Here is a 24,341-nt window from a genome sequence, read left to right as displayed (position 1 = left end):
GGCCTGGGTTCTGTTTCTGAGCTTTTTCACTCAAGGCTCTACCACTTGAGCCGTAATAGCTCCACTTCTGGCTTTTTGGTGGTTAATGGGAATAAGAGTCTTATAGACTTTCCTGCCCAGGCTGGCTTCAAACCACAATCCTCAGATCTCAGCTTCCTGAATAGCTAAGATTACATGCATAAGCCACTGTTTCCCAGCTTGGAAATCATCTTTAATGAAAAATCTTAGTAGAAACTTACTAATGTGATACAGAAAAAATGTGGACATCCTTACCTTGTGCTGGTATCTAGTGTCAAATGCATGCTTTATCAAAAGATTCTTTATTACAGAGATAGCTGTGTATCTGATCTCATAATTGTCTTGAAGAGCAATGGAGGTTTCCCTCAGAAGCAGACCAACCAAGAAATGATGCTTGCAATACTCATCTGATAAACTGTATTCAAGATTTGAATCTGCAGTGCAATACAATTTAGAAAAATTACAAAAATATTCCAAAAGTCCCCACACAATTAAAATACTGTCTTCATTTAATATATGATCATGCCAGCAAGGATTATACTTTTTATTAATGATGAAATGAATTGATCCTTTTAGAATATAAAATGAGCATGCAAAAAATTTATAAGCCAGGAGCTCTGGTAATTAGGACTAGATGGCAGTTTTGATGACAATTTCAGACAGGAAAAGTCTTTAGATTATTCCCCAACCCAGATTCTTTTTAAAGTCTTAGAACTCTTGAATGAGAACTAAGGTGAAATTACTCTGTATCTGACAATGTCATAATACATTTCTTTATATCTGAAGGAATTTAGTAACAACTAGAAATTCAACTCTGTACAATGCTTGATTTACTTATCCATTTATTCCTTGAAAATGGAAAAAGGAAGAGAAACTAGACAATTGGATCATGCCAACAATAATAAGTATTGACTGTTCTAGTCATCATTATGTATTGGTCTGAACATGGACCTGAGCTATAAAGAAAATACCTAAACCAGACTCTTTTCATTCTACTTCAAATTGTGCTTATCTTTCCTTTTTAGAACTCTAGGCTTTATTAAATTCTAGATATCTATACTATGGTATGGAATTGCCTTTAAAAACTCAAATGGTAGAGTGCCAGTGGCTCATGACTATAATCTTATCTACTCAGGAGGCTAAGATTTAATGATCACAGTTTGAAGCCAGCTTGGGCAGTCTGTGAGTCTTTTAGCTCCAACTAACCACCAGAAAGCTGGAAGCAGGGCTGTGGCTCAAGTGGTAAAATGCTAGCCTTTAGCACAAAAAGTCAATGACAGCACCCAGGCCCCTCAGTTCAAGCCCCAACATAAACACATGTGCATATGCTTGCACACATGTGTACGTACAATCAAAAGGGATTGTGATCAAGTTTAGTAAAAAAAACAAAACAAAACTTTTTTTCTTGAATTCAGGGCCTTGTGTTTATTAAGCAGGTGCTCTACCCCTTGGGCTATGCTCTTAGTCATTTTTGATTATTTTTATTAGGGTCTCACGTTTATTCCTGTTCTGGCCTGTACCATGATTCTCCTCTTTATACTTCCCACTTAGCTAGGATGACAGGCATATACCATCATGTCCAAATTTTACTGGTTGACAGTGACTCTCACAAACTTTTTGCCTAGTTTGGCAATCAACTCTAGTCCTCCCAACCTTTACCTTCTGAGTAGCTAAGGAATATAGGCATGAGCCACCACAACTGGAAAGTTTCTTAATTTCTATAATAGATTCCTATTTTTATTTCATTTCCCCTACTATATAATTTAGGCAGAAAGCTAAAAGGTAAGTCTTTATTTTATTTAAAAAATTGGCTGTTTAGCACTTCATATAATGTAATTGTATCCAGTTAGGACACAGACTTTATAAGTGATACAAATAATTATTTAATCCTAAATCTTGATTATTTTTCCCTTCTTTTCTCTAACTCACTCAAAGCTATTGGTAAATACTACATGATATATATAAGCTATACATGCTCAGAATCAAATGTCTCCAATGTAACTGGCTTGAATTCCACCACTAAGACCACCACCAGTGAGCAGAAACAACCCTAAAGACCCAAACATAACATTTTCTTTCTGCATTTGCCATGCTATTTTTGTGGACTGTAATTATTTTTTATGTATAAGGGCCAAGCAGTACTGATTAATCAAGGTAGCCTTTTTCAATGGTAATCAAGTGTTCTTTTTTTAAAAACTACAATTATGTGAATGAATCCAATCAGGTATTTTCAGGCACATCTTCAAAATTGAGGCCAAGTTGCCATGAAAGAAAATGAGAGAGGAGGCCATCTGGGAGAAGTGCTTCTTCCTCCCTAGCAGAACACATACCCTTAAGCCCATCCCTGATCCCCCAAGCTGGCTGGCATTAGAAACTTGGTTCTGGGGGCAAACATTAGAAGGATTATTCCTCTCAACACTCAAGCTTATTTCAAAAGTAAACACATACACACCAACTTGTAGATGTTCTGAGTATGATACACTTAAAGGCTCATGTTGGCTAGGGAGGATGTGAAAAGCGAACCAAACCCCCATCCATCTTAGCCATTCACCCCATCAATTGCATTTAGAAATAGCATTACTACTTTAGAGTGAACCGAGTTAAACCTACCTACTGAAGTCAAACGGTCCACCGCAAATGAAAAAAAATCTAATTAATATATGAAAAGAAAGGGGACAAATAAAAAACATAGTAACATAAGAATAGTGCTACACAACAAAGCATTCAATAAAACTAGCAATGGAGATAAACACTGAAAGCATTTCATAAGTTGGTATATACATACTATTATTGTCCTGTGCCTGTATATTTTCTTTTTCCATGCTTTTTGTATGTTTTTTCTTTATTTAAGATTCAAATAAGCTCCTATATTCTATTACAAAGAGAAATTGTCCTAGTATCTGACATCTGTGTTTACACAGAAATCTATGTTACACACCCAGTTTCTTCAAACTGTGAATACTCCCACTGATACTATAAAGGAAAGTCACCATAGTTTTAATGAACCTAATCTTCACATGCTAAGAATACTTCAGCTACCTTCAGGCTAACTGATTTAGCTAGAAAATATTATGCTACAATAATGCTAGCAATTTTTTTTAAAGTGAAAGAAAACAGTGTCAAATAATGGAAAACACAAATACGTACCTTGAACTCGTTGCAGTTTAGGTTTTGCAAATGCCATTGGCAAGTTCAGAGGAATGTAATGCTCGTGATTACAAATCGTTTGTAGAAATTCAAATTTGTATTCAGCCAGAACCTAGATGGGAGGAAATCATATACTGACTTAGATTCAACAAGTACTTACAAAACTTTAGGAATTTTGTTTTTGTTTGTAACAGAAACATATAAAGTTTCACATATTATAAGAAGGTATGGAGATACAATCTGTGCAAAAGACTGCGAACACAGCCGGCCACAGAATGCTGTATTTCAAAGACCTGTCATAATGCTGATGATTGATTTTGGGAAATGCGATTCTGATAAATTCCCTACAGGATAAGACTATGTCTTTTCTAGCAGCCTTTGGGCTGATCACATGATTTGTGGTGAGCATTTGTTTTGTTTTCCTTTTTGAGCATCCGAAAATTTGACCAGCTTCAATAGATGACCAGTCCTCCAATAAAACCATTCACCTCAGGGCTGGGAGTGTGGCCTAGTGGTAGAATTCTTGCCTAGGATGCATGAAACCCTCGGTTTGATTCCTCAGTACCACATACACAGAAAAAGCCAGAAGTGGCACTGTGGCTCAAGTGGGAGAGCTCTAGCCTTCAGCAAAATGTGTCCAAGGACAGTACTCAGGCCCCAGAACTGGCCAAAACAAAACAAACCCCCATCAACTGTGACATTCACTGGGAATTTTCTGACACATGTGACTACTTCACTGCTAGAGAAAAGTGGCTCTAACCAAGAGGGAAAGTAAACAGAAGTCAGCCTGGGCACAGTCTCATCAGGTCACCTGAATGATGCTAATGAATTAATGAACAGGTAAGTGGTATTGGGGAACCTTAAAACATACCCAAATATTCCCTGCTTTGAAGTACACTAATACCAAAAGTATTGAAATGAAAATAGCAGGTCCAAATCCCCCACAAGAGGACAAGTATCACCCTGAGGTCATGCTATAATGTCTAACACCTATAATGATTACGCACTCATAGCTTACCTTAGGATCTTTGGGGCTAAATCCAGATATATAGTCATTTATCAGATTGAAAACAAATCCTCTATCCATCAGTGTCAAACAGCGCTGTAGAAACCAAAATGAAATGAAAGGTTATGTAATTCTGAAAGTCTCTCATGTAGAACTTCCATAAAGATTTAAAACTTCATCTACAGCTAGGAGCACACCTGTTAATCCTAGCTATTCAGGAGGCTGAGATGGCAGTGAGTGGTTTGAAGTCATCCTAGGCAGAAAAGTCTGTGAGACTCTTACCTCCAACTAACTACCAAAAAGCCAGAAATGAAGCTGTGACTCAACTGGTAGAATGCTAGCCTTGACCACGAAAGGGCAGAGACAGAGCCCAGGCCCTGAGTTCAAGCCCAGGACCAGCACCAATAAATAAATAAATAAATAAACCCGCTACACTAGGATGATACTTTCATTTTTACAAATAATATAATAATAGCTGATAAAATTAGTGAAGTGACTATTGGAATTGGGACTCAAGGATCTCCAGTGGCACAATTTTCAAAGAACAAACACACCCACACCCACATCTACATCTGTAATCAATTCAGCTACTGGCTTCATGTTAGTCAACCCCTAAAGCCAAAGGGAAGTATAGGGTATCCGTTAGCTTGGAAGTGAGTTTGGTTATATAAGTAATTCAGATCAAAAAAGGAAATAGTTTACTTTGTGCCTTGGCTTATTAAAACATTCCTTTACACACATACACACATATATTCTACTAACTAAGGCTCTCATTACCCAGCAGGCGCTCAATCCTTCATACATTTCATTCAGATTAATCAATGACTAAGACATTATCCTAATTATGTCACCTTCATCCCCCAAACTTTGAAATACCTGTCTGTTGCCTCCAACTCATAAGCTTGGCATTCAAGAATGCCCAGGAGCATGTTCTTCAGCTATTTTTTTGCCAATAGATCTTGTTGCCATTCTGGATGAACATCATATCTGTCTTGCTAATACTACCTGTTCATAATCTCTCCCTTTCTAGTTTTTTCCCAGTATTTCGTTTGTGCTTTCAGTGCTACCATTTTTTTTATCATTATATGTATTTGAATGTGAGCTCACCTATCTGAAGCCTCACATAGAAGCCTAACAGATGTTTATTCAAATTAAGTAAATACTACTATTATTAAACCAACAATATGTTGTTCCCTTTGCATAGTAAACTTGATGCTTAATGTCTGTTGAAGAAACTAAGATTTTACATTTCAGATAATTTCATCCTTATTTATTTAGTCGGCTGTGGGGCTTGAACTCAAGGCCTAGGCACCATCCTTAAGCTCTTTTTTTTTTCCTCAAAGCTAGCACTCTGCCACTTGAGCCATAGATTCACTTCTGCCTTTTTGTAGTTTAGTGGAAACAAGAGTCTTATGGTCTTTCCTATTTGGCTGGCTTTGAACTATGATCCTCAGATTTCAGCCTCCTGAGTAGCTAGGATTACAGGCATAAGCCACTGTGCCTTGCTTGGGATTTTTTTAAAACATTTTTATACAAGGTCTTGTTTTGTAGCTCATACTGGCCATTAACTCTCAGTCCCTGTGCCTCAGCCTTCCTAATGCTAGGATTCCAGGTAGGTGCTACCATACCTGGTGACAATAAAGTACTCAATAAAATGCTGATGTATGGTAAAGAGCTATCAGGAGAGAGGGGAATGGAAAAAAAATTGGCAAACTAAATGTATTACAAAGTCAAACCTGTCCTCTGTGAAAAAAATCAAATATTGTCATTCATTTTTATAAAACAGCTGCATTTTTAATACTTCCCCTTCCATACTGGCATCAATAAAGCATAATGGTAAGCATGTTTCCTTCATAAATATCAGGATTTCTTCCATCTCCCTAATCCAAAACTAATGACTTTCATTCACACGTATTAGCAACTTTCAGACTGTAGTTATGATACCAAACAGGTTATTTTAGGTCCAAAGTTGCAAATTTAAGTCAGTGTGTGTGAGGGGAGGTCAGATAAGTGATTTCAATATAAAAAGAGGGTGAGATGAATGATAGGAGTAGAGTCTATGATAAACTTTCAAAGTATGTGCTACCTAATAGCATTTAGATAAAATATGTCTTAAAACATACTACGAAATAAGCAAAACTTGTCTTCTGGTAAAACTACTAACTAGTGTGGGGCTTTTGATTTAATCAGTCATTTTAGTGAGGTGGAGGTCAGGACCAAAGTTGGCTGAATTGATACATCGATTCAGTCCATAGTTAGCCCAATAGCCTAAAGACCTATCCCAATCAACAGAAAAACAGGTAACATTTGGTCTGTGCTTTCAAGACCATTTCTGTGAAGAAAAGTTCCTTGCCAGGTTCGGGTTACATTTTAACTCACCTTCAGAAAACTAGCCAAACTATAATTCACATTTCTTGACTCATCGGGAATCTCTGCATAGCGAATAGTCACATGGGGAATCACGGCAAGCAGCAGTGAATGTAAGACGTGATGGTATGCCTCAGGAAATCTCTGGCTCCTGGGAAGCTTTAAGTCAATAGGGATAGAAAAATCCTTAAAAAGCAATTGCCATTTTTACCTTCAACCACATTCTACATATGTGTTTTTAAACTGAGGTATATTTCTTTTCACCCAGTTAAAAAAATAGGCCTCATTGAGCCAGGTACTGGTAGATTGCATCCTAGTTACTCAAAAGATTGAGATCTGGAAGATATTGTTTCAAAGTCAATCTCGACAGAAAAGTCAGTGAGATTCCATCTCCAAAATACCCAGCAAAAAGTGGGGCTGGAGATGTGGCTCAACTGGTAGAATGCTGAGTAAGTAAGGTGAGCAAGTGTGAAATTCTGAGTTCAAGCCCCAGTATAGGCCCCCCAAAAGATGACATGACTAGGGCAGTGTATATTTTATTCTAGATTCTTACAGGACCAATTTTTTCTTCTAATACCATGAAAAACCAAAATTATCAGTAAGAATGGGTCATTCTGACCCTCCTTTGGAAACTCATGTTCCCATATGCAGTCAAACAAGATCATAATCTTATTTTTTCCTAGTATGAAAAGCACATCTCTTGGATTCAGTAAGGTCTCTCTATGAAATATTTTTTTGAAACTGGGCACCAGTGGCTCATACCTGTAATCCTAGCTACTCAGGAGGATGGTATCAAAGCCAGCCTGGGCACAAAAGTCTGTGAAACTTATCTTCAATTAACCACCAGAAAACTGGAAGGGGCACTGTAGCTCAAAGTGGTAGACCATTAGCTTTGAGCTAAAGAGCTCAGGGACTGTACCTGGGCCCAGAGTTCAAGCCCCACAACTGGTGAAATATTTTTCTTCCATTCCTGGGGTTTAAACTTAAGGCCTGGGCACTGTCCCTGAGCTTCTCTACTCAAGACTGGCATTCTACCACTTGAGCCAAGGCTCTGCATCTGACTTTTTGGAGATCAGAGTCTAACAGACTTTCCTGCACAAGCAGGCTTTGATACTCAATCTCAGATCTCAGCCTACTGATTAGCCATGATTACAGGCATGAGCTACCAGTGTCTCACTCAGAAGTTATTTTTTTAAAATAATAACTGGGGTGAATATTTTTTACCCACAAGACTTAGTTTTATGATTCCTATAACAAAGAAAATTCCCTGGTATAGGTTGAGTATTGTTTCTTAGGTTGAGTATTTTTTTCTTTTTTGGTTGGTCATGGGGCTTGAACTCTGGGCCTGGGCCATGTCTTTGAGATCTTCAGGTCAAGGCTACCCCTTGAGCCACAGTGCCACTTCCAGTTTTCTGGTGATTAATTGGAGATAAGAGTCTCATGGACTTTTAGTGCCCAGGGTGGCTTTGAACTGCGATCCTCAGATGTCAGCCTCCTGAGTAGAAAGGATTACAGGCATGAGCCACCACACCCAGCTTAGGTTGAGTATTCTTAACTGGGAAACTAGAAATCGAAAATGCTTCAGATTCTGAAACTGTTTGAATATCAACATGATACCACAACTGGAAAATTCCATACTGACCTCATGTAATGGGATAGAAGTAAAAAAACAGGTGTGGCGGGATCTGGGTGGATCACAACTGTGATTCTAAATTCTTGGGAATTTAATAATAGGAGGACTACAGTGCTAGGCTAGCTAGGTAGAAAAATCCAAGAGACTCCCCTCCACTTCCAAAGTAGAAAGCTGTAGCCAGTGGCATGTACCTATGATCTTAGTGACTACAGGAAATCCAGAAGTGCATTGTGGCTCTTGCATAAGCCTGGATAGAAAGTGAGGCCCATTGCTAAAAAGTAACCACTAAGTTGGGTGCCAGTGGCTCATGCCTTTAATCCCAGCTACTAAGAAGGCTAAGATTTGAGGATCATTGTTTGAAGCCAGCCTACGCAGGTAAGTCCATGAGATTCTTTTTTCCTGTTAACCACCAAAAAGCTGGAAGCAGAGCTGTGACTCCAATGATAAAGTGTTCCCAAACCCAGAAAGCACTGCAAAATAGGCAGTCCAGCAAGCATGAAACATTTAATTTCAACCTAGTGTCACTAAAAAGAACATATAAAAAATAACGAAAAACAGGTATAAATATAAATTATTGCATAAAACTTGAAGTATATGTGTATATGTTATACAGGAAACAAATTTCAGGCTAAGACGAGTTCTAATCCCAAATTATCTTACTATGCATATATAAATACTTAAAAATCTGAAAAGAGCTGAAATTCTTCTGTTTCCTAGCATTTCAGATAAATAATTCCAAATCTGTACCTTTAAAACAGATTTTAAAGTATAAAAAATTTTAAAGTTAGTTACTGAGCCTACTTACCTTAATTTTATTCTCTTCCAACAAGTATGTGGCCATTGATTTTGCAATTATTTCAAAGAAAAACCATGAATACTAAAAAAAAAAGAAACAAAAATAAAACCTTGACAGTTTCCCAAATCCTTGAAGTTTAAACAAACTGTGATGAGCTACTATGGATATTTTGCTAACATTTGAAAATTATTTCAATTGGCTAGCAAAGGTTTGTGTTAGCAAAAAGATCCTATTATCCATGAAGGTTCAACAGTGATCCATGAGGGAAGTTCTTCACTGACAATGACACTTTTTTTTTTTTACCCACCCAGCACATTCTCAATTGCCTGGGCTCTTTTGCTCGTGTGTGTGTGTGTGTGTGTGTGTGTGTGTGTGTGTGTGTGTGTGCGCGTGTGTGTGTGTGTGTGTGTGTGTGTGTGTGTGTGTACATGTCAAAGGCAGGGGTGGTAATTGGATATAAAAGCCTCACAGATTTGTCTGCTTGGTTGGCTTTAAACCTTCATGCTCTGCCCCATGCTGGTGACTCACAGCAGTAATTCTATGCAGAAGGCTGAAAAATGAGGATCATTGTTCAAAGCCAGCCTAGGTTGGAAAGTCCATGAAACTCTTATCTCCAATTAAGAACCAAAAAGCTGGAAGTGGAGCTTGGCTCAAATTGTAGAGTGAAGCCTTGAGCATAAAAGCTAAGAAAAAGGGCCGGGGGTTTGGCCTAGTGGTAGAGTGCTTGCCTACCATGCACGAAGGCCTTGGTTCGATTCCTTGGTACCACATACTTAGAAAAAGCCAGAAGTGGTGCTGAGGCTCAAGTGGTAGAGTTCTAGCCTTGAGAAAAATCCAAGGACAGTGCTCAGGACCTGAGCTTAAGCCCAAGACTGGCAAAAAAAGCTAAGAAACAGTGGCCATACCCTGAATTCATGTCCCAGTACCAGGGTGCATACTAAGCCTTTATCCTCAGCCTCCTGAGTAACTAGCATTACTGTATAGTATGAGCCACTAGCTTCTAGCACTGATATTGTTTTGAAGAGCCATCTCTGGTGATTAAAAGCAAACTAACTTTTAATCTTGTTCTCTGCAATGAATATTATTACTGCCTGAATTCAGTTGAGGCAACTCTGACTTTTATACAATACTAGCACAGCCTAAGTGATCTATGTGTTTGCCCATATAATGTAACTTGAGAGAGAGAGAGAATCTTCAGGCAGATGAATCTTGAGATATAAAAAAAATCCTACTAATAACTAATCAAAATGGTGATAACCAACGCTGCCATTTATTGAGTGCTGACTACCTGCCAGAAACTATTCATCAAATAGTTTCATATTATTCATCAAATATTAATAATATGGCTGGATACTGGTGGTCATACTTGTAATTATAGCTACTAAGGAGGCTGAGATATGAACACCAAGGTTCAAAGGCAGTCCTGGCAGAAAAGTCTGTGAGTCTTATCTACAATTAACCAACAAAAAGTTGGAAATAGAAGCATGGCTTAAGGGATAGAGAGCTACCTATGAGTGAAAGAGATAAGCAATACAACAAGGCCCTGAGGTTATGCCCTAATACCAGCATGCATCCACACAGAAGAAATCAAGAAAAATAGTAATAATTTATTTCTTTGTTATGATCAGTATATTTAAATGCCTTTAGACTGCATAAATTTGTTAGTGATTGATCTGCAGCCAATTAGAAATTTAAATAAAGCATTCATTATACTTGTGCTGCAACAAAATTACATAACTAAGTTGGTAATAGGACGAGATTATGGCCTAGTGGTAGAGTGCCTGCCTAGCATGCACAAAGCCTTAGGTTCGATTCCTCAGTGCCACATATGCGGAAAAAGCTGGAAGTGGTACTGTGGCTCATGGGATAGAGAAATAGTCTTGAGCAAAAATGCTCAAGAACAGTGCTCAGGCCCTGAGTTCAAGCCCCAGGACTGGCGAAAAATAAAGTTGATAATATAATTTTAGAATATGAGGATGTAAGTCAGAGGTTGCAATTCTTTCAGTTCTGACTCCCTAAGTTTTGATCGCTATTTGGACTAAAATAAATGTTGATAATTTACACATGGGAAGCGCGAGGCTCAGAGATGTTAAAAACATGGACCCAGGTTACAGAACTACACTCTTAACCTGTATAAGATTCTAACCCAGCTTTATCGGACCCCAAATTTGTCTATTACATTTGATTGGGGGATTAATAGGGAGGATGAAGAAGGTTCTCATGAACCTTTATGAGAATTGAAAAGGGAGGGTCCTACTTGGGTATGCATGTGTTTGCCTTTGTTCATGATTTTGTCTACTGTTCTTACCTTTAGTAGTTTATTTATTGCTAAGAAATCTGCAGATTGTTTCAATATAGCTATCATCGTAGTAGCCAAGGTTTCATGTATTAGCTGGGTCTGAAGAACATTTGGTTTCTCAGGTCGGAAGCTATACTGTAAACCAAGAAAATGAACAATAAGATACAAGTGTTCCATAAAACATGCCACCCAGCAAGAAAGCCCATTTCACAAACCTTTATGAAGGATCTTAAATAACTATCCAAGCCTTCTTCATGGCATTTTGATACGATATGTAAGAGGACCCTGAAATGAGATTTGCAGAAGTCATGCTACACTTCATTATCAGACTTTGAGTGTTAAATAACATCATTATAACCCTAGACATACCTAGTATTCCTCTTTAAAAGTGAGACAATTACATAAACAGTAGTTCAAGTCTAACAATGATTTTAGCACCTAACATGCTCAAGGTCTTATAAAATGTAGTTTCTGGTTCAAGGCCAGGTGCTGATGGTTCATGCCTACAATCCTACCTACTCAGAAGATGGGGACAGGGAGGATCACAGTGTGAGGCCAGGCTAGGCAAATGTTCATGAGACCCCTTCTTAACCAATAAATAGGTGCCATGTACCTATCATTTCAGCTACATGGGAAGCTGAGATCAGGAAGTCCACCATTTCAGGCTAGTCAGCCTAAAGAGTTTATGAGACCCCCCGCCCATCTTAACACAAAGAGCTGAACATGGTCTCTCATCCTGGCTGAAAGGAAAGCATCAAATAGTAGAATCACAGTCCAATACAGGCAAAAAAAGTGAGATCCTATGTTAAAAGTAAACCGAACAGCAAAAAAAAAAAAAAAAAAAAAAAAAGCTGGAAGTGTGGCTCCAGTGGTTCATTGATTACTTGCCTTACAAGAGCAAACCACCAAGCTCAAATTCCAATACTTAAATAATAACAACAATCATAATTATTTCCTGGCACCTTTGACGTTTCCTCTCCTTTCTAAAACTGTATATATTTGAATTATGGACACAGCCAGTACAGTTAAAAACCTCAAGGTAAATATTGACATTCCTTCCAGTGAGAATAAAAGGAAAATAATAGAAAGATGAAAGGAAAAGCATGCCAACAAGTGAGGAAAAAGGCTCGGGAGAGGTAAGGAAGACAAATGGACATGTAGGAAAATCAGAAGTAAATATAAAATTCATACAAAGATTTAAAGTTAAGAGATGAGTGAAGTTTGTCAAATACCCGCATCACAATCACGTAGAAGGCTTCTTACCAGATTGCCTGGCTCCACTCCCAGAATTTCTAATTTTCTACGTGTGAGGTGAAGTTAATAGTGAGTATTTTGACTAATTTTAATCTCAGGTGATACTAGTGCTGCTGGGCTAGGAATCACATTTTGGGGTTAGAGTAATGCTTCTTAAATTTTCAGCTAGATGGTCCCTAGCAGCAGAGATAAACAGTGTGCACCTGTGGGTAGTCTTAGGCCAAGTGGAAAAGGCTGTGACAAGCAAGCTGTGACAAACCCAGGCCAAATGTATCCAACACTGAGCTCATTTTTTTTAAGTCTTCCTATTTTACTGTGAAAAAAAATCACGTACATTTTGCCTTTTACTCTATATCTTGGTTAGTTTTCATATAAAAAATAATATATTAGCTTGGTGCTGGTGGCTCATGCCTGTAATCCTAGCTACCCAAGAGGATGAGATCTGAGGATCATGGTTCTAAGCCAGCCCGGGGCAGGAAAATTCCTGAGACTCTTAGCTCCAATTAGTCACCTAAAAATTGAAAGTGGATCTGCAGCTCAAAGTAGTAGAGCACTAGCCTTGAACAAAAACAAACAAAATTCAAGGACAGTGCCCAAGCTGTAGTTAAGCTCCAAGATCTGCAACAAAAAGAAAAAAAAAAAAAAGGCTTATTCTTTCAAGTCAAAATTGATAGCCTAGCGCCACAGTCTGTTCAAAGTGAGAAATACTAGTCATATGTGGCTATTGAAATTGGGTGGAACTAAAATAAAAACTAAATTAAAAATTTAGAGCTGGGCATTGGTGGCTCACATCTGTAATCCTAGCTACTCAGGAGGCTGAAATCTGAGGATCATGGTTTAAAGCCCACCTGGGTAGAAAAGTCCCTGACCCTTATCTCCAATTAACCACTCAAAACCAGAAGTGGTGCTATGGCTCAAAGTGGAAAAGCACTAGCCCTGAGGAAAAGAGTTCAGGGAAGTTTGACTGAAAATGTGTTTGTATTCTTGAATATGCAAAGTCACTATTACTGGACATGAAAGGAAAAGTAAATAGCAATAAAATAATAATAGGAAACTTCAACAATCCACTTTCAAAAATGAAATAGCCAGACAGACAATTAATAAGACAATAATAGACTTGAACTTCACTTAGACCAAATGGACTTATAATAGTCTTATAGAGAACTTCCATTTGACAGCAACACAATATATTTTGCTCATGTGTACAAGAAATATTCTCCAGTATAGATCGCACATTAGACCACAAGTGTTAATAAATTGAAGAAGACTGAAGCCATATCAGGTACTGTTTTCAACAATCCTGGCACAAATTTCAAAACTGGTAACAGGAGGAACTGTGGAAAATTCAAAAATATGTGGAAATTAAACAACATGCTCTTGAACAAGCCGGCCAAAACAAAGAAATCAAAAGGCAAATTAAATATATCTTCAGACAAATGACAATGAAAATACTGTATATCTAAACAGATGATAGAATGAAAAATAAAAAGACAAAGCAGTTCTAAGAAGAAGTTGATAGCAATGAATGCTTCCCAGCAGTGGGCGATGGGGAGGGGGAGTAGATCTTGAATAAGTAGCTTTTTGTATTTAACACAGAAACTCACATGGTACAGTTGATAGGAACGTCATCTTCTTGGGTCATATTTGTGAGAACTCGGAAGAGTTGCATAAGAATTACAGGTAGAAACTGTATCATGACTTGGATCTCCATGGCATGCAAACACTAAAATAAGTCATTATTAGTTATGAAAACACACAGAAATATAATTCTACAAATGTAAATCAACAAAAACAAGGTAGTGAAAAATACATTATCAGCTCTTTTAAATTCAAATTTCCTGGGACAGGGGGACCTTTGTTAATTCCTCAATCCATGTCTCTATTTTGCATTGAGATCTTGTGAGTTGACTTAATATTAAATGCTTAACTGAAGATAACACATGTAATTGGGATATGCAGGGTGGTTTTGTTTCAGTTGTGGGACTTGGACTCCTGGCCTGGGCATGTCCCTGGAGCAATTCAGCTCAAGGCTAGTGCTTTATCACTCGAGCCACAGCGCCACTTCCAATTTTCTGGTGATTAATTGGAAATAAGAGTCTTGTGGACTTTCGTGTCCAGGTTCGCTTTGAACTGTGGTCCTCAGATCTCAGCCTTTTGAGCTAGGATTACAGGCGTGAGCCACCAGTGCCCAGCTTGTAGGATTTTTATTTTTTTTAAAGCCATTGCACTTGGCAAGCCTATATTCAACTGTGAGTAGGTGGGAAAGAAGACATGGGTGGAGATGCACCCACTTGCCCTGCATCTTCTCTGTTTTTTCGGCAGAATGTGGGCTTCCATTGCATCTGGTGAGAAATCAGGCAAGGTTCAAGGAAATACACTTGTATATATAATTGGCTCCAAACCAGCAGAATCTCTAAAACTGAGATCCTTTTGCATTTTAACGTCCTCATACTACGCTTCTTCAAAGTGCTAACACTGTCTCTAATAATAGATGTGTTACACACATTGCAATGATGAAATGTGCATAGATAGAACAGTGTTACAAACAGTAACATTGGTTCAACTTCATTCTTCTTTTTCCCTCTATCCACATTCACTCATTCAGGCAGCCAGCAGCCCACCTTCCTCTCCCCAAAACAATCCTTATAAAGCACTTTCTATTGTAAATGGCATGTAGGCATTGTGGGAAACCTAGAAGTGGATGAGCCAAGACTTTGGACTTCAGGAACTCATGACTGCTCATTTGCAGTCTTCTTGACTTTTGTTTCTGCCATCCATCCTTATTCTTCCCACTTTCTTTTTAATGCTCTCATCCCAACAGTGTCCTCTTGGCTCTCTGAGCAGGCTCTCCCTTTAGATACATAGCAACAGATGGTCAGTCCTTCAAGAGTTTTCTTCCTATGCACCCATCTTCTTTGTCCTCCCTGCCTTTGCCCCCTTCAGGATGAAAGCTCTACCCATAACCAAAATACGAAATAATTTTCTACTACGTATCAGCAGTTTCTCTTTCCTCCCACTGCATTTCTTATTTCCTAATTAATCTTTCACCATCTTCTGATGCTAGTTAGAATACCTCCTACTAAGATTTCTTTCTTTTTTGTGTGGTGCTAAGGATGGTCCCCAGGGCCATTTATGTACAAAGCAAGTGCTCTACAACTAAGCCATATTCCTACCACTCAACATTTTATTTTATTTTAGTGCCAGTCCTGGGGCTTGAACTCGATGTCTGGACTCTCCCACAACTCAACTTCTGGCTTTTTTGTGTGTGCTTAATTGCATAAAGGAGTCTCATAGACTTTCTTTCCCTTTCTGGTTTCAAAACACTTCAGATTGCAGTCTCCTGAGTAGGTAAGACTACAGGTGTGAGACCCTGGCACTGGTTGAAGATTTTATTTTTGATGCTTCCCTATTACCTAGGCAGTTCTCAGTCAGAGGCCACTGTTCCCCCCAGGAGATTTGGCAATGTCTGGAGACATTCTTTTGGCTCTCACAAATGATGTTGCTACTGAGCTCTAGTGGACACAGGTATCTTTTTTATTAAAAGTTTTTATTAACACCGAGTTTTCACATCATATTTCAAATGTTGTGTTCTACAAACAAGCATTCATGAAAGGAATCTCTATATGCAATCACTGGCACATAAAATTATTAAGCTGAATCTTTGTATGTCATAGATACATATTGATCTATATAATATATGTCTATAGAATATGTATCCCATCATAGACTTATATGTCTAGATAGTTATATTTATATCTCCAGGTTCATGTCAATGACCTGGAGTACCTGAGTCATTGAGTCATCAGTCTTGTATTGTTTAGATCTAATACTCACATATCAAGGAGACCATGTGCCTTTTGTTCCTTTGGTCTTGGCTTATCTCACTCAACATGATTTCCATCCCTTTGTGGGCAGAGGTATTTTACAATATACAGGAGACTTCACGATAAAGGCTTATCCTACTCCAAGTCAATAGTGCCAAAATTGAGAAAGCCTGGCTTGGGGAATTAGTTATTTCAAGTGACATACTGTTTAGCCTATATTTTCAGCTTGTGCCTACCGTGTTCTTTGGTTCTGACACTTTCCTACCTATGTGCCCTTATTCAGATTTTACAAAATCCTAGCTATTCTTCCAAGACAAGTTCAAATCCCTACTCCATTGAAACCATTTTCTCATTCAAGAAAGGCATATTGTTTGAAATATAATGTAAAAACTCAGTGTTAATAAAATCTTCTTTGTGTGTGTGGGGGGGGGTCATGGGGCTTGAACTTGGCCTGGGCACTCTTCTTGTGCTCTTCAGCTCAAGGCTATCACACTACCCTTGGGCCTGGGCGTTGTCCCTGAGCTCTTCAGCTCAAGGCTACCACTCTACCCTTGAGCCAAGTCCCACTCCCATTTTCTAGAGGTTAATTGGAGATAAAAGTCTGAGTTCCTTTTGTTCCAGAGGTTGGCTTTGAACCTGGATCCTCAGATCTCAGCCTCCTAAGTAGCTAGGATTACAGGTGTGAACCACCACTCCAGGCTATAAAATCTTTTAATAAAAAGTAAAAAAGGGGGTGTGAGTTTGGCCTACTGGCATAGTGCTTGCCTACCATGCACAAAGTCCCACGTTCGATTACTCAATACTACATACATAGGAAAAAGCTGGAAGTGGTGCTGTGAGTCAAGTGGTAGAGAGCTAACCTTGAGGAAAAGCCCAAGGACAGTGCTGGGGCCCTAAGTTCAAGCCCCAGGACTTGCGGCAAAAAAAGTAAAAAAGAAAGGTACATTGAACATACTTCCAATATTCAAACATATCAAAAAGAAGATACTGTGCTAAGTACCAGTGCCCATACCTATAATCCAAGCCACTCAGGAGGCTGAGATATGAGGATAGAGTTTCAGAAGCAGCCCAGTCAATAATGTCTGTGAGACTCTTATCTCCAATTAACTACCAAAAAATCTAGAAATGGAAGTATGGACCAAGTGGTAGAGCACCAACTGGTGAGTAAGAAAGTCCAATGAAAGCTCAAGGCCCTGAGCTGAAGTCAAAAGTCTGGCAGGCACACATATGCAGGTGCGGTTACTAACAGTGTAAACAAAAAGGGTAGGATAGTAGCATCTACAAAATTCAAAAAGGATGAATAAGTAAGTTACTTTGGGAGAGAATTTAGGTAGGACTCCGAAGAGGAGGTAAATCAAGGAATAGGTAGGATGCTGGCATGGAGAAGAACAGAAACAGACATTCCATGCAGGAAGGATGCTTCTATTTAATTTATTCCTCAATACAGCAGCCAGAATGTTCTTTTTGAAATGCAAATTGGATAATGCCATCTTTCCGTTGTTCAAAACAAAACAAACACTATAAACAAAGAGCTGTCATCAGCTTCCCATACCTACGCATGTACTCAACCTTGCTCTGCAAACTCATCTCCTGGCAACAAACACCCCTCTACTATGTGCTTTGCTCCAGATATATTGTTTTTTTTCTTGTTCTTCAAACAAACCAGTGAGAGAGATTTACACTGACCACTGCATTCCATCATCACCTATAGCTCTCTTCTTGCACTGTTTTTCTTTTTTTTTTCCAGGTCAAAATGGCAGTGTCAGCCTGGCACTGATGGTTCACATACAATTCTAGCTATTCAGGAGGCTGAGATCTGAGGATCATGGTTTGAAGCCTGACTCAGCAGCAAATTCCCTGAGATGCATTTTTCATTTTTTGCCCGTCCTGGGGCTTAGACTCAGGGTTAAACACTGTCCTTGGGCTTTCCTCAAGGCTAGCCCTCTACCACTTGAGCCACAGCACCACTTCCAGCCTTTCCTGTGTATGCGGTACCAAGGAATCGAACCCAGGGCTTCATGCATGCTAGGCAAGCACTCTACCACTAGGCCATGGTCCAGACCCGGCAACTCCCTGAGACTCATATTCATTTAACCACTAGAAAGCCGGAAGTGGAGATGTGGCTCAAAGTTGTGGACTGCTAGCCTTAAGCAAAAAAATCTCAGGGACAGTACCCAGGCCCTGAATTCAAGCCCTATGACCAACAATTTTAAAAGGCAGTATCTCAGACTTTCTATAACACATCTGTCTAGAATGTACTCTAGTCCTTTGAGATCCCGTGAACCTATTCTATGTTCTTCCCATCATTCATCTCTATCTGAAGTTACTCATTTCTTTTTTTTTGCCAGTCCCAGTGCTTGATCTCAGGGACTGAACAACTGTTCTTGGATTTTCTTAAGGCTAGAGCTCTACCACTTGAGCCACAGTACCACTTCTGGCTTTTTCTATGTATGTGGTACCAACAATTGAACCCGGGTCTTCATGCATGATAGAAAAGCACTCTACCACTAGGCCAAATCCCAGCTCCTCATTTCTTCTATAATCCATCTTCACCCCAGTGATAGCAGCTATAGTGTTTGAGATGTTTCCTATTCTTCCAGCACTCAGAACAATGTTTGGGCTGTAATAGGGTCGCAAAAAATAAATGATGGTGAATAGATGAATAAAGAAACAAGAAAACAAAGGGTAAGATGAAGATGGAAATCCTCCACACTACGCCAATTCTTCAGTGCACTGGAAATTCTATATATGGACACATTTGACATTCAATCACACATGGTTTGGGACTATTTGTATTTTTACATACTGTCAATTAACTTATATGTAGGTTCTATTTCTTCATTTAGGTTGTAATGGCTCTATGGACAATGACTCTATTCTCTGAAGTCTCACAGAACACAGGAAAACAATAAATACATTAATAACAGCTCTACAAGTAGATGCTAAATAAATGGCTAGGACAAAGTCACTTATAGGGACAATATATAGCAGTGGCTGCTAGTGTCACAGACTTGGCTCAGCTTTTTATTTTTTTGCCAGTCCTGGGGCTTGAATTCTGAGCCTGAACACTGTTTTTAGGCATTCCTCAAGGTTAGGACTCTGCCATGTGAGCCACAGCACCATTTCCAGATTTTTCTATGTATGTGGTACCAAGGAATCAAACCCAGGTCTTCATACATGCTACGCAAACACTCTACCACTAGGCTACAATTCTGGCTCCTTGGCTCAGCTTTTATAACACCAGTTAAATAACTCTAAAGGCAAATCATCCATACTTGGGCTTCAGTTTCTTTATCTGTAAAGAGAAATCTCTAGAACCCTTTTCAGTATTTTACAAAATAACTTGGCTATTTCTGAAGTTACATGGCATTTCACTCACTGCCACTAGAGGTCAGGCATTGGTAATGTAAATATAAAAAATTCCACACCCTTAAAAGTAACCAATACATTCTCTCTCCTTCCCTCTCTCCCTCCATCCCTTTCTCCCTCCCTTTCTGCCCCCCCTCTTTCTTCATTTGAAGAACAATAGTCCTGCCAGGGGCAGGCCCTGAGCCCAAGCCTAGGACTGGCAAAAAAAAAGAGAAAAATATCACTACGGTCAATCATTGGTGGATTATACCTGTAATTTTAATTACCAAGGAGGCTGAGGTTTGAGGATTTCAGTTCAAAGACAATCCAGTCCATGAAAGGCTTATCTCAAATTAACTACCAAAAAAGCTGAAAGTGGGGTTGTGTCTCAAGTCATAGAGCACTATCCTTGAACAAAAAAGCTCAGGGACAAGGCCCAGGCCCTGAGTTTGAGTCCTAGGACTAGGACACATAAAAAAATAAGTAATAGGATATGTCCAATATAAACGGGCCTTATTTAAAATAAAAATAATGATAAAGATAAAAATAAAATGAAATAATTCCTCAATGTCCCATGGCTAACCTACTAAAGAATCAATAGAAGTCTTAGGTTCTCTATACATCTGACCACATTTGGTATTATTAGTTTTTGCTGGTTCTGAGGCTTGAATTCAGGGTCTGGGCACTGTCCTTGAGCTTTCCCAATGCTAGCACTCTACCATTTGAGCCATGGCACCACTACAAGCCTTTTCTGTGTATGTGGTACTGAGGAATCGAACCCAGGGCTTTGTGCATGCTAGGCAAGCACTCTACCACTAGGCCACACTCTTGGTCACGTATGGTATTCTTTAAGGCTCTCCCCTTTTTGTCTCTTTAGTAGTTTTTTTTTTTCCATGTCCTTTACTCATGGACCCAGGAAGTGTTTCCCATCTTATTCTAAGCAAAAAGTGTCTGTGCCTGGACCTATCCCATAGCATCTTCTATCTCAAGTGGGCAGTTGGCAGAAAAACCATAGATCTGAAAAATCAATTTATACAACTGAAATCTATATTTCCATGAATTTTTTTCGAAAGCATCATGCTGAATTCTGGCTATAATGTTTTCCTCCTAAGGTAGCAACTCCACTATCTGCTGTAAAACAGCCACTTGATGGAGAAGTAGATAACAGAAAGTGCTCTCCTGAGGATACACAACCCAAAGTATTTCCAAGGGCTCATCTGATTCTTTTTTTTTTTTTCCACATCAAATGAGGTAGTAGAAAGACATGAAAAACCAACAGTTCACAGAAAGCTGTTGTTCATTTACCTTTAAATATTTAATGAGCTCCCCTGGAACTTCTTTGGAGCCTGACTGAATCAGCTGGCAATGATGGAAGAATTTGTGCACATGCAGATCCTAGAACACAGATGGAAAGAGCCATATGAAATGAGATCAGATTCATTATACTCAAACACAGGCTCTCAACCCACCCTCCCCCCCATGCATCTTGTCAATCTAACTATCCTGACATTCTAAAGTCTGCACTCCAGCTCCAGCAAACAACCTATGTGCCCATATCTCAAAAAGTAAAGCCAGGTGAATCTGACATGTACCTAAGCCACACAGGAGGCCACAATGTATCCCCAACCCCTAAGCATTTATCAAATTCCTTTTGGTGTGTTCTATAAAGTGGGGTTGCATTTCCATTTTAATGAAGTAGGAACAAATCTCTGAAATTCTGGGTTAAGGGAAGGTAGCAGCAGAAGTTACCAGAGCAGTAGTCTCAAGCACTCAATTCCCAATGTCACCACAGGAGTGGTGAGTCCGGCTGTCCCATATGGAATCTATACACATTGCTTTTCTGAACAGCTCGTATTACATCAGGAGGTACAAGAATGAAGTGGGAATCTTGGCCTAGCTCCTTGAATTAATACTGTGTGACCTTGAGACAGTATCATACCGGACTACTCAATTTACTTACCTATAAAATAGGAATGATATCTAATATGTGGAATCTGGTACTAAAAGATATGACTATACACAGATCTATCTATTTCTATATAGAGTAGAGGGCTGTGGTGGGAGGGAGAGGGTAAGAGATGGGTGGAGAGTGAATAATATCAAAATACATGGTATCAATATATAAAGATAGCAGAAGAAAACTTGCTAAATGCTGTCAATAATAGAGATGAAAGAGGGGCATGGAAAGAGATAACATCAGAAGGTATTAATATTACTAAAGTATAATATAGGCATTGTGAAATACCACAGTGAAAGCCCTCTGTGCAATTAATATAAAGAAAATGAATGACAAGAATATAGAATGGGTTCTTTTGGGAGTAGGTACAGTGGGGGATGGAAGGTGAATAAAGAGAGTGAATGAGAATAAATGTGATCAAACCATTGATATATATGCATAAAAATAGAAAATGTGTTGAAATTATTTTGAGTGGGGAGGGGCAACAAAGGGAGAGAGCTTGATTAGGGGACATCATATGCATGTATGAAAAATGGAAAAAACATCTTTTCTATCAACATCAATAAAAATAAAAATATCAAAAACAATGAAACACCCTTGTATAACAATATATGCTAATAAAAATGTAAAAGAGATGAAATTATAACAGGAAAAAAATGGGAGGATGACAGTCTCCAGGACCCTTTTAGCATTCTATGAGGCTCAAATCAATTAATGAGCAAAGAAGGATTTTGTAATTTGCAAATAATATAAAATATATGCCACAATGAAGTTATTATTAGTGAGAAAATCATGCAGGCTACAATTTCCCTAAGGTTGTAGGAATCAAATATAGTCTATTTTTTGCCAGTCCTGGAGCTTGAACTCATGACCTGAGCACTCTCCTTGGACTTTCTCAAGGCTAGAGCTCTACCACTTGAGTCACAGCCCCACTTCCAGCTTTTTCTACGTATGTGGTTCTGAGGAGTCGAATGTAGGTGTTCATGCTTGCTAGGCAAGCACTCCTACTTCTAGGGCAAACTCCTGATCCTCCAATATAGTCTGTTTGACCAATTAACTGACAAGTTTAACAAAAGTGAGTATCAGAAAGCTAAAACACAGTTTGAATGGGGGGGGGAGTGTGTGCATTGTGGGAGGAGAATACATGAATAGAAAAGGGAATGTGGAACAAATACAGTCATTACATTTAAAACATGCTTGCGTATTCAAACTGACACAATCCAGATAAAACAAGTTACCTGAGTATAAATAGTCGACTCTAAATGGCTTTTAATCTTCAACAATGGTTTTGCCCCATCTACCCACTTAATATCTGCATTTGACTGCTGTGGATAGAAAATACACACGACACTTTTTGTACCATACCAGTGGAGAGTTGGCAACATACGGCACCTTTTTGCATTTTAACATTTTTTTGAGAAATGTATGTATTACATTCATACATTAAAATAAATAGATCCTAAGTCATTTTAAATTTCCAACACTTTTCAGACTGCTACTTTCAGAATAACAAAAATTACTGAAATGGATTTTATAAATGATACATAAAACTCAAGCCCCAGTTTTAAAAGTTACTAGAATCAGCATATGTCAGATTATGTTATCAAACAGATGTAAACTATAAACATATAGTTTCTATAATTGACTGGTGGGTACCAGTCCTTCAGATCCCTTTTGCATACCATTATCCTGAGCAATCAACTAGACCAACAGAATTCAATTTTTAAAACATTAACTTATGATCACTTCAACATATGCGGAGATTTTCCTACCCTTCTTGATTCTGCATCATTCAGATTCAAGTAGCCTGGGGGAAGGTTGGCTGAAACTGGCAGCTGTTGTTCAAATGTGATGATTCTACCATCCTTTAGCAAAGGCACCCAGGCAAACCCAACTGCCAAGACAATAAGCAACCATAAGAAATGAAATTGCAAATGCAATTAGTTCTACCAATGTCTGACTGTTTGGGAGTGTTGTTTCCAGGGATCTGTATGTGGGAGCCCAGGTGTTGGCAACTATATATGGGGCAGGAGCAATAGGTTTGGATGGTTTCCTAGTCCTAGCCCAGCCACTATGCAAGCTTATTTACTCTTTCCTTGCCAGTAAAAGTGAGAGCAACAACAGTCTTTCTGTCTAAAAGAGTTGCAGGCATAAAAGCCAAGTGAAGAGTGTTAGACTTTGACATGTGAAAGGGTATCAATGTATGTGAATTAATGCACCTTCTATCTGGCAAATATCATGTAACCCTTCTATTAATTACAATAAAAATATATGAAAAAAAAGAGTTGCAGGACCAGAGTGAAATAATATACAAAAATAGGGTAAAACTTAAAACGTGCATCAATTGCTTTACCATGTTATGTGTGACACACACACACAGACCCCAGTCCTGGTGCTTGAACTCAGAGGCCTAGGCATTGTCCTTCAGCTTTTTCACTCAAAGCTAGTGCTCTACCATTTGAGCCATAGCTCCATATCTTGCTTTTTTGGTTAATTGGAGATAAGAGTCTCAGGGACTTTCCTGTTTTGAATTGTGATCCTCACATCTCAGCTTCCTGAGTAGCTAGGATTATAGGTATAAGCCAGCAGCACCTGGCCAAGGGCAGACTTTGAACTGTAACTCTCAGATCTCAGTCTTCTGATCAGCTATGGGCCACTGGTGTCCAGCTAGAGAATCATTTTTGGTAGACTT

General features: G+C 38.8%; 1 protein-coding gene across 2 annotated transcripts in view; it reads right to left on the bottom strand.

Annotated features, from left to right (window-relative positions):
- Positions 1-24,341, bottom strand: part of Dock11 (dedicator of cytokinesis 11) — a 199,470-nt gene that overhangs the window by 71,989 nt on the left and 103,140 nt on the right. Inside the window, exons 21-32 of one of the 2 annotated variants that reach the window (XM_090325778.1) lie at positions 23,422-23,543; positions 22,888-22,974; positions 20,998-21,087; positions 14,125-14,243; positions 11,482-11,551; positions 11,276-11,401; positions 8,977-9,048; positions 6,551-6,697; positions 4,184-4,267; positions 3,166-3,277; positions 2,629-2,667; positions 274-452 (exon numbers count right to left, since the gene is read on the bottom strand). In XM_090325778.1, coding sequence (XP_090181904.1) covers positions 274-452; positions 2,629-2,667; positions 3,166-3,277; positions 4,184-4,267; positions 6,551-6,697; positions 8,977-9,048; positions 11,276-11,401; positions 11,482-11,551; positions 14,125-14,243; positions 20,998-21,087; positions 22,888-22,974; positions 23,422-23,543 — 1,247 coding nt within the window. The remainder of the gene's footprint in view (positions 1-273; positions 453-2,628; positions 2,668-3,165; positions 3,278-4,183; positions 4,268-6,550; positions 6,698-8,976; positions 9,049-11,275; positions 11,402-11,481; positions 11,552-14,124; positions 14,244-20,997; positions 21,088-22,887; positions 22,975-23,421; positions 23,544-24,341) is intronic. The other variant, XM_090325779.1, reaches the window with a different exon arrangement.

This window comes from Megascapheus bottae, chromosome X, assembly GCF_031878675.1.
Source record: "Megascapheus bottae isolate mThoBot1 chromosome X, mThoBot2.hap1, whole genome shotgun sequence".
Classification (NCBI taxonomy): domain Eukaryota; kingdom Metazoa; phylum Chordata; class Mammalia; order Rodentia; family Geomyidae; genus Megascapheus; species Megascapheus bottae.
Note: the sequence above shows the minus strand (reverse complement) of the source record. Positions and strands in the feature narration are given on the sequence as shown.